This window comes from Erpetoichthys calabaricus, chromosome 5, assembly GCF_900747795.2.
Source record: "Erpetoichthys calabaricus chromosome 5, fErpCal1.3, whole genome shotgun sequence".
In the NCBI taxonomy this organism is placed as follows: domain Eukaryota; kingdom Metazoa; phylum Chordata; class Cladistia; order Polypteriformes; family Polypteridae; genus Erpetoichthys; species Erpetoichthys calabaricus.
Genome location: NC_041398.2, coordinates 20,343,831 through 20,360,148, shown reverse-complemented (window position 1 = coordinate 20,360,148; position 16,318 = coordinate 20,343,831). Strand labels below are relative to the sequence as shown.

The window sequence follows — 16,318 nt, the reverse complement described above, 5'->3', positions numbered from 1 at the left end:
CCTCGGCACTCTCCCCTGTTCCAGGCTCAGGTTGAAGATGCGCTGTAGAGGACTCCCCAGCTCCAGCGCACAGACCTTCAGCAGTCATGGCGATACTCCATCTGGACCCGCTGCTTTGCTGGCACAAAGTCTCCTCAGCTCTCTGCTCACTTGCGCTGTTGTAATTATGGGTGGGGATGTCTCTCCTATGCTGGTATCAGCAGAAGGATGTGTGGAGGGTGCGATACTCCGAGGTGAGAGTGAGAGTGGGTTAGGGTGGTCAAACCTGTTAAAAAAGTTGTTCATTTAGTTTGCTCTCTTCACGTCTCTCTCGATGGTGGCACCCCGCTTCGAGCTGCAGCCATTGATGATCTTCATCCCACCCCACACTTCCTTCATGCTGTTATTCTGCAACTTCTGCTCCAGCTTTCTCCTGTACTGCTCCTTTGCCACCCTGAGCTGGACTCGGAGTTCCTTCTGCATGTATGATCCTCCCAGGGCACAGTGAGGGCTATGATTACTTGTTGTTTTGTAGCCTCTGACAGTACAACTCTATCTGGCCTTTGAGGTGTTATTGCGATGTGCACCAAGATCTTAAGTTGTTTACCCAGGTCTACCATGAGCTGCCAGTCTTGCGCAGAGTGAAGTAGGCCTGCCTGTGATTTGGACTGTAAATGGGGCTGTTCACCTTCTCTCATAAAGATGATGTTCCTGCTAGGGGGGGTGATGATGCTTGCTGGTGAGGATGGCTGAGGAAAACATCATCAGCTTGTGTCGTTACCGATAGCGACCAACTCCCAGGGCTTTTGGGCAACTGCTGAGGATGTCCTCTGATACCCCCCCCCCCCCCCCCAAAAAAAATATACAATAGTATACAATAGTCCAAAATAAGCATGCTTGCACTTGTTTCCCTTTCCCTGCACTAGGCTTGGTCTCTCTATCAAGTAAGGTTTTGGAGGGCTCACAGCATTCCAGGTTGGGTTGCCTTTAGTGCTTGTACCAAACCTCAAAAGTGGTCAAGTTATCTGTGACGACTTTATGGAGTCTTTCTCTCACTTTTATTTTGACAGGTCCAAGGAATCCTCCTCCTCGGTTCACATGACCATGTGACGGCTAAGTGTCCCATGGCCTCCAAGCCAGGGCTATCCACGTGAGAAGGGATCCTTTAGAAGAGAAGAGCAGACACTCGGTGGGGTGGGGTGAGAAGGGGGGAAAGAGAGAGAAAGAAGAGTTTTACACGCAGCAATGACTTCAGCCAAAGAGGAGGACGACATGGACGAGAGACTGGCACACATTAAACAAGAGGACTGTGAGTGGGGCGCACCGGAGGAACTGGACGTCAAGTCAGAAGATTGCAAAGAAACGGTTTCAGTTTTTAAAGAGGAGGAGTCCAAAGAGATGACCGTCGAAGTGAAAGTCGAGAATGCGGAAGATTTCTCAGTCAGCCTTAAAGTTCAAAAGCACGAAAGTGAGAATATTGTTAAGCAAGAGATTTGGGACGAGCCCCATTCCGGTTTGCAGCCCCAGTTCCCTAATACGGGACAACAGGCTATCAAACAGGACTCGGAGTCGGAGTTACGCGAGTGCGAGGAGAAAATCGGTGAAGGAAACGGGAGAGAGGCAGAAGAGCAGCAGCCTTTATCCGGGAGTTTGGGAACAAGTAAGTAATGCGATTCAAATTTAAGAGAAGCGAAAACGAGAACATTTATGAAACCTTTCTGTGGCTGTGTTGGTAAACGGTTACTTCAATTCGAGTGGAGACCAGCTGGTCAAGTGCATGACTGATAACAGTGGCCGTCCTACCAAATGATAAATTGAAAACGCGTGGATGAAAGCAAAAAGAGCGCGCCGCCGTCACTCACTCGCCAACAAAAATACAAATCCACCATTTAGCTAAAAAGCTGAAATTGGGCAGGACAGCAGGTGTCCACCACGAAATAACATTTGAAGATTTACTGAAAAACTATGCACCCCAAAGTCTTAAAACCAGTTGAAATCTGGTGACGTTGTAGAGAAAAGGATTAGTCAAAACTGTGTTTTATTTTTTGATGTTTGTCGTTAATAAGGCCGTTCTGAGTTGGGACATCGCAATCGCACAGAGAAATGGGGGGCATGCTGGTTTATGCCAAAGACGGCCGTCAGCAGAAGCAAAGTGAAAGGAGGAGAGTTTGGGGAAGCTCAAAGAAGCCGTGTTTATCAAAATGAAGGTGCTTGCTAGGTGCTGTGGCTGTGCGTGTAGTCATTTCTGTGCAACTGATCCAGTAAGATATTTAAAACACAATCACTTTATTAGGGGCACCTCACTACTATTGAGATGGACCCCCTTTTGCCTTCAGAACTGCCATAATTCTTGGTGGTATCGATTCACCGAGGTCCTGGAAAAACACCTGATGGATTTTGCTCCATATTGACATGACAGCATCATGCAGATTTGTCAGCTGCACATCCATGATGCGAATCTCCCGTTCCATCACATCCCAGAGCTGCTCTACTGGATTGAGATCTGGTGACTGTGGAGGCCATTGGAGTCCAGTGAACTCATCGTCATGTTGAAGATGATCTGAGCTTTGTGACATGGCGCGTTATCGTGCTGGGAGTAGCCATCAGAAGATGAGCACACTGCCATAATAAAGGGATGGTCACGGTCAGCAACAATACTTAGGGTAGGCTGTGGCATTTAAACGATGCTCAGTTGGTACTGAGGGTCCCAAAGTGTGCCAAGGAAATATCCCCCGCGCCATCACACCACCAGCAGCAGCAGCCTGAACTGTTGATACAAGGCAAGATGGATCCAAGCGTTCATGTTGTTGACCTGACCATCTGCATGTCATAGCAGAAATCGAGACTCTTCAGACCAGGCAACGTTTTTCCAATCTTTTGTTATCCAGTTTTGGAATTGTAGGCTCAGTTGCCTGTTCTTAGCTGACAGTAGTGTCTCCCGGTGTGGTAATCCACTAAAACACACAAGTCCAAAAACACACGTTTTATTATTTCTCCTTTTCAGCACACCGTGCACAAATCACCAACCATAAGCTCAGTTCCTTGTTTATCTCTTTCTCTCTCTTCTCTGCTGCCTTCACATCTCCACTCTCAAGCTCTGCCCTCCACCTCCCGACTCTGGCTCCCCTCTTTTATGTTGCACCTGGATGTGCTCCCTGATGATCTTCCTGGTGTGGTGGAAGTGCTGCTGTACAGGGCTCTGGAAGTTTCCAGGCCCCAACAGGGTTGAGTTTTCCAGTTTCCATGGCCCCGATGCAAACCAGGGGGGCTGTCCTCTCGTGGGAGGTATTGTCTCTCTCTCAGTCTTTCTATCCTCCAGGAGTCCTGGCTGGGGTCTCCTGCTTCTGTAGCCCCCATGCTTCAAGATTTGACGTGTTGTGTGTTCAGAGCTGCTCTTCTGCAGACCTCGCTTGTGACGAGTGCTTATTTGAGTTCCTGTTACATTTCTATCAGCTCAGACCAGTCTGCCCATACTCCTTTGATCTCTGGCATCAACAAGGCATTTTCACCCAGAGGACTGCTACTCACTTTATATTTTCCCTTTCTCAGACCACTCTCTGTAAACCCGAGAGATGGTTGTGCAATGAAAATCCAAGTAGATCAGCAGTCTCCAAAATACTCAGCCCAACAACCACTCCACATTCAGAGTCACTTCAATCTGTCTCCCTTTCTTCCCCATTCTGATGATTGGTTTGAACTTCAGCAGGTGGTCTTGACGATGTCTACAGGCCGAAATGCATTGAGTTGCTGCCATGTGATTGGCTGATTAGACATTTGCGTTCACAAATAGTGAAACAGGTGTACCTAATAAAGTGACCGAGAGGTGTATATTTACCCCCTCACCACCACCACCCCATCTTATCTGCAAACCTTGTGGCAAATGCCAACATTGGGACTACAATTCCCATCATCCAGTGCTGTTCTCCAGACAATTTGATCAGCACTCAGAAAGTTTAAATAAGAGTATCGCCAAAAGCGCCACGTCATCCAAGGCAGCGAGTGCTTCATGTGTTGTATTCCTCAACCAGTTTGAGAAAACACTTTCATTATCTGGCAGGATTCCTACATTTATCTTACAATACGTCTTTTTTTTCTCATCTTGAACTGCAACCAGGTGTGTGCAGTGTTCCCTTAAGGAGCAATCCTCCCTTCTTCCTACTGAAAAACAAAATCATCTTCTTTTTCTTTCTTTCTTCTTCATGTTGATGTGGCAAAATTTGACACCGGATGCCCTTCCTGATGTAACCCTCCCCATTTATCTGGGCTTGGGACCGGTATGAAAAAAAAACACACTGGTTTGTGCATCCCTTGTGGCAGGGTTTTTACTAAACAAAACCATTCCAAACTCCCAAATATATTTTGCTATAACAAAGTTACACCCAAAATGTAATGCGTTCAAAAGAATACACTGCTTGGCTTATCATTACCTGAAGTTGTATCTGAGAATCTGCAAAGCGAGATTCAGGCAGCCAGACATTGGTGTCGTGAAGCAGCTGGGGGTCAGCCAACCGCTGTACGAGCTAACATTCCATCACGTAATTAGATAGATAGATAGATAGATAGGTAGAAGGCACTATATAATAGATAGAAGGCACTATATAATAGATAGATAGGTACAAGGCACTATATAATAGATAGAAGGCACTATATAATAACAACAACAACATTTATTTATATAGCACATAGTGCTAGTAGCTCAAAGTGCTTTACATAATGAAGAGAAGAAGAATAAAAGACAAAATAAGAAATTAAAATAAGACAACATTAATTAACATAGAAAGGAGTAAGGTCCGATGGCCAGGGTGGACAGAAAAAACAAAAAAAAAAACTCCAGAAGGCTGGAGAAAAAAAATAAAATCTGTAGGGGTTCCAGGCCACGAGACCGCCCAGTCCCCTTTGGGCATTCTACCTAACATAAATGAAATAGTCCTCTTTGTAGTTTGGGTTTTTCACGGAGTCACTTGATGCTGATGGTCATACAGACTTCTGGCTTTTAATCCATCCATCATTGTTGGAACATCATGGTGCTTTGGGTAGATGGTGGTGGCGCACGCCACCACCAACAGGACACCGGAAAAGGAAACAGAAGAGAGAGTAGGGGTTAGTACAGATTTTGAATGAATAGTTATTATAATGAATTGGATATACAGAGTATCAGGATTAAATTACGGTGAAGTTATGAGAAGGCCATGTTAAAGTAATGTGTTTTCAGCAGTTTTTTAAAGTGCTCCACTGTATTAGCCTGGCGAATTCCTACTGGCAGGCTATTCCAGATTTTAGGTGCATAACAGCAGAAGGCCACCCGCCTCACCACTTCTTTTTAGTTTTGCTCTTGGAATTCTAAGGAGACACTCAGTTGAGGATCTGAGGGTACGATTTGGAATATAGGGTGTCAGACATTCCGATATATAAGCCGGGGCGAGATTATTTAAAGCTTTATAAACCATAAGCAGAATTTTAAAGTCAATTCTGAATGACACAGGTAACCAGTGTAGTGACATCAAAATTGGAGAAATGTGTTTGGATTTTCTTTTCCTGGTAAGGATTCTAGCAATTGCATTCTGCACTAGTTGCAAACGATTGATGTCTTTTTTGGGTAGTCCTGAGAGGAGTGCATTACAGTAATCTAGCCGACTGAAAACAAATGCATGAACTAATTTCTCTGCATCTTTCGATGATATATGAGGTCTAACTTTTGCTATGTTTCTTAGGTGAAAAAATGCTGTCCTAGTGATCTGATTAATATGCAATTTAAAATTCAGATTACAATCAACGGTTACCCCTAAGCTTTTTACCTCCGATTTGACTTTTAATCCTAATGCATCCAGTTTATTTCTAATAGCCTCATTGTATCCATTATTGCCAATCACTAAGATTTCATTTTTTTCTTTATTTAATTTGAGAAAGTTACTATTCATCCATTCTGAGATACAAGTTAGACATTGTGTTAGCGAATCAAGAGATTTGGGGTCATCAGGTGCTATTGATAAATACAGCTGTGTGTCATCAGCATAGCTGTGGTAGCTCACGTTGTGCCCTGAGATAATCTGACCTAATGGAAGCATGTAGATGGAGAAGAGCAGCGGACCCAGGATAGAGCCTTGTGGAACACCATATAGAATATCATGTGTCTTTGAGTTATAATTACCACAACTAACAAAGAATTTTCTCCCTGCCAGGTAGGATTCAAACCAATTTAAGACACTGCCAGAGAGGCCCACCCATTGACTAAGGCGATTCTTAAGAATATTGTGATCGATGGTGTCAAATGCGGCACTCAGATCTAAGAGGATGAGAACAGATAGACGGCCTCTGTCTGCATTTACCCGCAAGTCATTTACTTCTTTAACGAGTGCAGTTTCTGTGCTGTGATTTGTTCTAAAACCTGACTGAAATTTATCAAGAATAGCAGGTTTATTGAGGTGCTCATTTAACTGTATAATGACTGCCTTCTCTAGAATTTTACTTAAGAAAGGCAGGTTAGAGATGGGTCTATAATTTTCAAGAGCAGAGGGATCGAGATTATTTTTCTTAAGTAGGGGTTTAACTACCGCAGTCTTAAGACAGTCTGGGAAGACCCCCGTATCTAATGACGAATTTACTATGTCAAGAACATTATCAATAAGCACGCCCGATACTTCTTTGAAAAAATTTGTTGGTATTGGGTCAAGGGCACAGGTGGAGGGTTTCATTTGAGAAATTATTTTATGTAAATCAGGTAAATCTATCCTAGTGAAAGACTTTAATTTGTTTATTATGGGGTACTGGGGTTTAGGAGGATCCTTAGTGTTGGGGAGATATACTATGTTATTTCTAATATCATTAATTTTTTGATTGAAAAATACAGCGATAACCTCACAGGTTTTACTGGAAGTACTTAGGAGGCATTCCTTTGAGTTACCTGGGTTTAACAGACGATCAATTGTTGAGAATAAGACTCTGGGATTACTAGCATTGTTATTTATAAGCTTAGAGAAATAGCAGCGCCTCTCAAGACGGACTGTGTTATTGTATTCTGTTATTTTAACTTTTAATATTTCATAGTCAATAGTTAGTTTAGTCTTCCTCCATTTACGCTCAGCTCTACGGCATGTTCTCTTTAAATCAGACACTCTTTGGGTCCTCCATGGTATAACAATGGTAGAAGATTTTTTAACTGTCTTTTCAGGTGCAACTAAGTCAACAGCAGCCCTCACTTTAGTATTAAATCTTTCCACCTTACTATTTACATTCTCCTCGCTATTATAGTTGGCACTATAAACGGACTGATTGGTTAGAATGTTTGAAAGTTTTAAAGCTGCTGATGAGTCAAAGAAGTGTTTTTTAACAATATGCTTCTCATGAGTGTTTTCTATCATTATTTCTATATTAAAGAGTAGAAGAAAATGGTCTGATAGACCATTATCAATGACCTGCTTTATATCAACTTTTAGTCCTTTAGTAATTACTAAGTCTAACGTATGACCTGCTTTATGTGTAGGCTGATTAACGAGCTGTCTCAAATCAAAAGAGTCCAGGAGGTTCATAAATTCTTTTACTTTCTGGTCACATTGATTATCTACATGAAAATTAAAGTCGCCGACTATTAAGAGTGCGTCATAGTTCGTAATTAAGATTGACATCAAGTCAGAGAATTCCTCAAAGAAAGACGCGTTAGATAGATAGATAGATAGATAGATAGATAGATAGATAGATAGATAGATAGATAGATAGATAGATAGATAGATAGATAGATAGATAGATAGATAGATAGATAGATAGATACTTTATTAATCCCAAGAGGAAATTCACAATTAAGCAGCTTCAGAGGACCCTTTAAAAGGGTCAACCAGCTGTAGTCTCAAAATAATTCTAACTTGTGCGGCCATAGTGACCGACTGATTTAAGGAATAGTGAGGTGCCGTAAAGAATGGGAAATTGCAGACAATCCCAAGTCTGTGAGAACATACCTGTGCTTTTCCCATTCAGATTTTGCACGTGACACACACTGATAAGGTTTGCTTACCTTGGCAGTGACATTCATGTCTCCAGTGACTCTCCCTATAAAGTCAGTAGACAGATTAGGAGATCATGGGGGGTCATCAGTTCGCTGGTAAGGAGTGTGTGGCGCTCCTGATATCTCTGCAAAAGGATGAAGGTTCAAGTGTTTGTAGTCCTTTATGCCCCCCATTTGTGAGACATGGATGCTATCCAGTGACCTGAGATGAAGAATGGACTCCTGTGTCTCTTTGGAGAATTCATGGGTTGTGCTGGTTTGATTTTGTATTGCTCACAGAGTCCTGAATGAGGCACATGACCTGCATTGTGAGGAGCGTCACTTACGGCACTAGATAGATAGATAGATAGATAGATAGATAGATAGATAGATAGATAGATACCTTATTAATCCCAAGGGGAAATTCACATACTGCAGCAGGAGCATACTGATAAAGAACAATATTAAATTAAAGAGTGATAACAATGCAGGTATAACAGAGAATAACTTTGTATAATGTTAACGTTTATCCCCCCCCCCCCCCCCCCCCAGGTGGAATTGAAGAGTCGCATAGTGTGGGGGAGGAATGATCTCCTCAGTCTGTCAGTGGAGCAGGACGGTGACAGCAGTCTGTCGCTGAAGCTGCTCCTCTGTCTGGAGATGATCCTGTTCAGTGGATGCAGTGGATTCTCCATGATTGACAGGAGTCGGCTCAGTGCCCGTCACTCTGCCACAGATGTCAAGCTGTCCAGCTCTGTGCCTACAATAGAGCCTGCCTTCCTCACCAGTTTGTCCAGGCGTGAGGCGTCCTTCTTCTTTATGCTGCCTCCCCAGCACACCACCGCGTAGAAGAGGGTGCTCACCACAATCGTCTGATAGAACATCTGCAGCATCTTATTGCAGATGTTGAAGGACGCCAGCCTTCTAAGGAAGTATAGTCGGCTCTGTCCTCTCTTGCACAGAGCATCAGTATTGGCAGCCCAGCTACTGTCATGTGGAGTGATTACCCAAGGGTGAGCCTCATTGTTAAGTACCCGAGTGGCAGGACCAGGCCAAGGGGATGTCCACATAACACCTGGCTGTGGCAGACAGAGGGTCATTTCAGGGGGGTGGGACTGGAAAGTGTGTTTGCCTGAGGGGTTTTGTTGTGTGGTGGGTGCGGCGCAGCGCTGTACCCGTGTACGCTCCCCAGCCTGACCTGACCTGATATCCTAGTGCTGAACCCATGATAATGAAGAACTTCCTTCTCTCAGCTGAACTAAAGCTTAAACTAAGCATATGCTCTAGCAGTGACAACTCTTTAAAACTCCATTCCCTTTTGTAAATAATTATTATTGTTTTATTAACCATATCTTTGGTTTCCGTGTTTTTCTTTTAGCGATGTTCATGTGAGAAATAAGCTTGAATGGGGAAAAACAACTTCTTTATTGTTTTTTATTATATGTCTGTTATGGTGTATAAAATCTTCAAATTATCCATCCATCCATTTTCCAACCCGCTGAATCCGAACACAGGGTCACGGGGGTCTGCTGGAGCCAATCCCAGCCAACACAGGGCACAAGGCAGGAACCAATCCCAGGCAGGGTGCCAACCCACCGCAGGACCCACACAAACACACCCACACGCCAAGCACACACTAGGGCCAATTTAGAATTGCCAATCCACCTAACCTGCACGTCTTTGGACTTTGGGAGGAAACCCACGCAGACAACATGCAAACTCCACGCAGGGAGGACCCTGGGAAGCGAACCCGGGTCCCCAGGTCACCCAACTGCGTGGCAGCAGCGCTACCCACTGCGCCACCGTGCCGCCTCTTCAAATTATTCTGTATATTTTATTATTATATTTTACTCAGTCCCAACAAGATGAATTCAGATGTAGGAGGCATTATAATAAAAGGGCATATCCTCTTCCCTTACACCTCACTTTTATAACAGTTGTTCACAGCATAGTGCTAAATTGGTATTACAGCCTGGGAAAGGAAGACTAAGCTGATGCCTCAGGCTATTGATTACTTTATGGATGGACATCTGGGACAACAATTGGGTTTACAGCCTGGGAAAGGGGGATATGAGGCAAAATCAAAAAAACTTTATTATCTGGAAAAAGATAGATTAAAGAATCTGAGCAAAATTCAGCCAATCAGGTGCATGCAACTATTATGTGTTGTGAAACCACGGCATGAAACTTTATAATAAATATGCCTCATTTTGAAAGCAACATCCGAAGAAGAAGAGAAACAGCGACATCAGAGAAAACAACAAAGACACGTGTGACCAGTTTTCATCCGATTGTCAGTTAACAGCATTTTCATGAACATCGATTGCTAAATCAAACGCCGTCCTGGGACATTCATCCTTGTCATCTCTACTTTTTTTCGTAAGCTTTTTCTAAAGACTATATATATTCAGACTTTCCTATCAGTACCTATTTTCTATTATTATTTGTTCCTGTGGTATTATTATTATTCTTGTAATAAATACCATGCTGCTTTTAACTTTCTATGCTTTGTCTTAATGTCTATACAATGATAGAAATAATGAGTTAGATTTCTTTGAGCACCTGGTGCAGCTGGAGATTTGCCATACGCTCTGTGCTGCGAGGTTTATTAAGGCCGAGGATGAGAGCTCCACCCAATAGTAGGGAACGGTATGTAAAGAAGGTATTCTTGGCTGATAAATGGCCTATAGTCAAGGATGCTGAGCCTTTGTATGTTTAAATGTATTACTGTAGACCAAAAGTAATATTTAGGTCTGAGGTATCATTAAAACAGCGGCACGGTGGCTCAGTGGGTAGCGCTGCTGCCTCGCAGTTAGAAGACCCAGGTTCGCTTCCCGGGTCCTCCCTGTTGTGTGGTTTAAAGTGCTAAAGGTTTATCCGCATGTGTGTGTCATTCATGAGGCACTGTTGTGGTCTGTGTGTATGTGTATAGCTATGTATGTGTGTGTTCATCTTAAAGAGCAACAGTAGACCAACCTGATAACGAACTTGACGAGTACACTTACCCTTGAGAGAACAGGTAAAAGGTAGTAGAGGGAAATACTACGATAATACAATGGCAGTTGGAATTTGTCTGCTCTGCTGCCATTATGGGAATAATCCTCTTCTTGGGTCCCTTTATGGTATTGATTTTCTTCTTTGGGGTCTCAGATTAAAATGTTTAAAACCCCCTCCTGCTCCCTATTTCCAAGCTGTTCCACAATACACCATCAGCTTCACACTTACAGGCAATCTCCTGTGAATGCCGCGCTGTCCTCATTGTCTTTTTGTGTCCACATAGATGTTCTTGATGATCGGTTGTTGGGACTACTTATGCATCCCATAATCAGGGATTGCCTCAGCCCATCTTGAGTTCAGAGTAAACATTTCACATTCTTGGAACCGATGGAGCCTCACTTTGAAGGCCAGGCTTATTCAAGCCAAAAGCCTCGATTTCATACAGTATGTGTCCTCCTTGGAATACCCAAAGGAGTGGAACTGAGAGGTGAGGCAGAAACGATTGTCATTTTTTTTAAGGTTTTATTTATTCTAAAACATTAAACTAAAACTTTTTTGTCTTTGCAGATTTGCGAGAGAATGCCCTCTCCTCTGCATCTTCATTTGCTCAGACATCCCTTCGGTTCAAATTGCAACCCAAGCAGGAGAAGCAGAAGATTAAGAAATCAACAAGAGGATCAGGGAATCTGATAGCAGCTTCTTTACAATACAGATCTCTTCCTGCAAGAGAAGGCATCAATACTGACCAACATCAAGCGCATAACACAGAGCAAGAGGCTTTGTGTGCTGGCCAGGAGTGTGGGCAAAATGTTCAAAACAAATCTTACTGTAAAGATCTCAAGGCAATTAATTCAAGACCAAAGCCGTATTGCTGTTCTACTTGTGGCAAACTTTTCCCTTTCAGAAGCCGTCTAAAGAGGCACATGAGAATTCATACTGGAGAAAAACCTCATTGCTGCTCTGAATGTGGAAAGCAATTTTCTGATAGTAACGGCCTCCAAAAACATTCAAAAATCCACACTAGAGAAAAACTGTATGTCTGTACAGAATGTGGCAAACAATTCACTGTCAGTAGCTATCTTCAGAGGCACATGAGAATTCATACTGGAGAAAAACGTTATTGCTGCTCTGATTGTGGGAAACGATTTTCTGGCAGTTCCAGTCTCTCAAAACATGCAAGAATCCACACTGGAGAAAAGCCTTACGGCTGCGCTGAATGTGGAAAAAGATTCAGTAACAGTAGTGCTATTCAGAGCCACAAAAGAGTTCATGCTGCAGAGAAGCCTTATTGCTGCTCTGTATGTGGCAAACGATTTTCTTTCAATTGTAGCCTCCAAATACACACAAGAATCCACACTGGGGAAAAGCCGTATGGCTGTGATGAATGTGGCAAACGATTCAGTAACAGTAGTGCTGTTCAGAGTCACAAGAGAGTTCATACTGGAGAGAAAGCTTATTGCTGCTCTGAATGTGGGAAACGATTTTCTGATAGCTGCAGTCTCCAAAGACATACAAGAATCCACACTGGAGAGAAACCCTATGGCTGTGCTGAATGTGGAAAACGATTCATTCAAAGTGGCCATCTTCAGAGTCATTTAAGAATTCACACAGGAGAGAAGTCATACGGCTGTGCCGAATGTGGCAAACAATTTAGTGGCAGTAGTCATCTACAGAGGCACATAAGAATTCATACAAGAGGAAAACTCCATGGCTGCTCTGAATGTGGCAAACAATTTTATGACCGTAGCAGTCTCCAAAAACATAAACGAATTCACACCGGAGAAAAGCCATATAGCTGTGGTGAATGTGGAAAGAAATTCAGTAACAGTAGCCATCTTCAGAGCCACACACGAATCCATACTGGAGAAAAACCTCATTGCTGTCCTGAATGTGGCAAACATTTTTATGACGTTAGCAGTCTCCAAAGACACGCAAGAATCCACACTGGAGAAAAGCCCTTTAGCTGTTCTGAATGTGGCAAAAGATTCTTTCAAAGTTGCCAGCTTCAGAGTCACACAAGAATTCACACAGGAGAGAAGCCCTATGGCTGTGCTGAATGTGGCAAAAGATTCTCACACGGTAGCGCCCTTCAGAGGCATAAACAAGTTCATACTAAAGGGAAGCCATGTTGCAGTCCTGAATGAGGCAAACACTTCACCAGCAGTAGCCTTCTTCTGAATTCATACTGGTGAAAAATGTTTGAACCCGGATGAAACATAAATACTTGTGCATAAGACACTAAGACAAGGAATACGTCAGCAGAACAAAAGGATCCATCACCGCACATTACAAATCCTAGGCTATAAATCAATTTAGTGATCCCTGTGCTACCCGGCAGTTTGGGAGCAATTAACTAGCCACAAAATGACCTTCGTAAACTGGACAATAAAGCACAAAAATTGCTGCACGTATACCAGTTAATTTACAAAAATCAGTGTGTACTAAGAGTTTCCATCCCAAGACATGGAGGAGGTATGGTATAGTGAGGTTTAGTGAAATCGACTACTCATAGAAATCAGCAATAATTGGACCATAGACTTGCCAGTTGAACAAAAAATAATATTCAACCTCAAATTAAGAAAACCCAACACGTCCTCCGTAATCAAGCTAACTTTATTTTATTTTAAGGAGGGACGGAAATTTCCCCACCTTGTGCACAGATAGACACATGTGGAGTTGGATTACTGCTAAAAGTCTGTGTGCTAGCCAACCACCCACCATTTTGTAAACGCGAGTTACGTCTTGAGTGCGTTTAGTAAGCGCTAATCACATCCTGAGCGTACGCGATGCGCCCTTGGCAAGTGTTTTGCAGTCATATGACTTTTAGCAGCGCTGTTGTGTGGTGCATGCCATACACTCAAGTTACATTTTCAGCATACACGACACGTTCCGTAAATGCATGAAGCACTTTCTGAACCTTTTCTCAAAAATACGTTTTGCAAAATTTTCTAATCGTGATTTTTTTTTTTTTTTTTTAGGACTGTTATTGTGAAGCGTCATCACCAAATTTATCTGAGTACGGGCGCTGAGAAGCAGTGGGTGGGACTTGTTTGTTGTTTTTTTTTTTTAGCCAATGGGAATAGTTTTTCTTAACTAGCCACTCGTGAGACACGCCTCTTTCCCTACCTCCAAATAGGAACACCCATAATGTTACTCCATAGGTCAAACCTTGCCTCCAGTGATAAGTTGCCGTGGTCCACATAAAGATGCCACCGCTAGGCTCCCCTTCACCACGTGGCACTACACTGGAAACAGTCAAGCAAGGCGGAGAAAGTATTGAAATATACCACAGCTTTTAAAACACTGCAGATGGTGCAAAACCGAAACGACCAAACAGTCTTCTCTTTATGTCGGCTAAAAACTCTTAATAACACAAAGCCATCAAAACGGTTTGGTCGCAGCCACCCATATATTGTGCCCTCACAGCAAAAAGGGTTGTTTTTTGAGGAGTTGTATTCAGGTTTGAGCCCAGAACAGAACTGATTAGAAAGTGAGAATATAGCGGCTTTAAAGGCCAGGACAGGAAGTGACATCATCAGAACCGGAAGATGACCGGAAAATGAGATCATATTCCAGCGGTTCTCAAACTGTGGGGCGTAACAAAAAAAGGGGGCGCGAATGTTGCCATGTGTGGCGTAATTTCACTATTTGTAAGAAAATTTTAAACTTGTAGCGGTGTATCGGCAGCAAAAATTATAGGAATACATTTTATTAGGGTTTCAAAAAAACGTTAGGGAGGCGCGATGAAAACTCGGGTCACAAATACTTAAAGATTGAGATGCATGCAATATCTAATAACAATTTACATTTATTAAAAAAATAAAGTCTTCCACCCATGACTCTTAATATGTTCAACTATACTCTTAAAAATAAAGGTGCCAGAGTGGCTCTTCACAGCAGTGCAATAAGGGAACCATTCGTGGTTCTCCACTGACCCCTCCAGACAGGGTTCAGAAAGGACCATTTATTTATTTATTTAGATCTGCAACCATGAATAGTTGGAAACAAATTTGTGAAATACCAATAAATCGTGATTTTACAACGACCCTTGCCGCATACAACACCACAGGCTAAGTGCATGTTTACCTAATCTGTTAGAGTCCTGCTAGGTAGCCTACTATACATTCAAAATTTCAGTTTTGTCTTTTTCTACATATTAGGATTTTCTTTTTTTACTCACAAAGCACCATCTCCATATGCAAAGAGCTCTACCCAGAATGAAATGGTGCTTTGTTAAGAGGAACAGCACAACCAATTCTTCTTGTTTGTCTTTCGGCTGCTCTCGTCAGGGGTCACCACAGCGGAGATGATAATAATAATTAATTATATAAATGTAATGAATTAATTATTATTATCATCTTCTTCCAGATCTTCCTGTCCTCGTCATCTTGCTTTGTCATTCCCATCACCTGCATGTCCTCTCTCACCACATCCATAAATCTTCTCTTAGGCCTTCCTTTTTTCCTCTTCCCTGGCAGCTCTATCCTTATCATCCTTCTCCCAGTATGCCCAGCATCTCTCCTCTGCACATGTCCAAACCAACACAATCTTGCCTCTCTGACTTTGTCTCCCAACCTGAGCTGACCCTCTAATGTCTTCATGTCTAATCCTGTCCATCCTCGTCACACCCAATGCAAATCTTAACATCTTTAACTCTGTCACCTCCAGCTCTGTCTCCTGCTTTCTGGTCAGTGCCACCGTCTCCAACCCATATAACATAGCTGGTCTCACTACCATCCTGTAGACCTTCCCTTTCACTCTCGCTGATACCCGTCTGTCACAAATCACTCCTGACACTCTTCTCCACCCACTCCACCCTGCCTGCACTCTCTTCTTCACCTCTCGTCCACAATCCCCATTACTCTGTACTGTTGATCCCAAGTATTTAAACTCATCCACCTTCACCAACTTTACTCTCTTCATCCTCACCATTCCACTGACCTCCCTCTCATTCACACACATGTATTCTGTCTTGGTGGTCCTACTGACATTCATTCCTTTCCTCTCATATCTCCACCTCTCCAGGGTCTCCCCAACCTGCTCCCTACTATCACTACAGATCACAATGTCATCAGCAAACATCACAGTCCACTGGGACTCCTGTCTAATCTCATCTGTTAGCCTGTCCATCACCACTGAAAATAAGAAAGGGCTCAGAGCCGATCCCTGATGTAATCCCACCTCCGTCACTCCTACCACAGACCTCACCACGGTCACACTCCCCTCGTACATATCCTGTACAACTCTTATGTACTTCTCTGCCACTCCCGACTTCCTCATACAATACCACAGCTCCTCTCTCCTCATGCTGTCATTTGCTTTCTGCAGGTCCACAAAGACGCAATGCAACTCCTTCTGGCCTTCTCC

At 43.1% G+C, this 16,318-nt stretch overlaps 1 protein-coding gene across 1 annotated transcript; it reads left to right on the top strand.

The window, feature by feature from the left end:
• Window positions 1–1,054: 1,054 nt before the first annotated feature.
• On the top strand, window positions 1,055–13,791 carry LOC114641674 (gastrula zinc finger protein XlCGF26.1-like). The gene is made up of 2 exons (XM_028790694.2): window positions 1,055–1,639; window positions 11,519–13,791. Exons 1-2 carry the CDS (start codon window positions 1,225–1,227, stop codon window positions 13,093–13,095), a joined length of 1,992 nt encoding a protein of 663 aa, XP_028646527.1. The 5' UTR covers window positions 1,055–1,224; the 3' UTR covers window positions 13,096–13,791.
• The last annotated feature ends 2,527 nt before the right edge of the window (window positions 13,792–16,318 follow it).

Excerpts from the sequence above, each read along its gene's own strand:
- LOC114641674 (XM_028790694.2), top strand. The coding sequence starts at position 1,225 with ATGACTTCAGCCAAAGAGGAGGACGACATGGACGAGAGACTGGCACAC. Across the intron at positions 1,640-11,518 it reads ATCCGGGAGTTTGGGAACAA|ATTTGCGAGAGAATGCCCTC; the intron begins GTAAGTAATGCG and ends TTGTCTTTGCAG.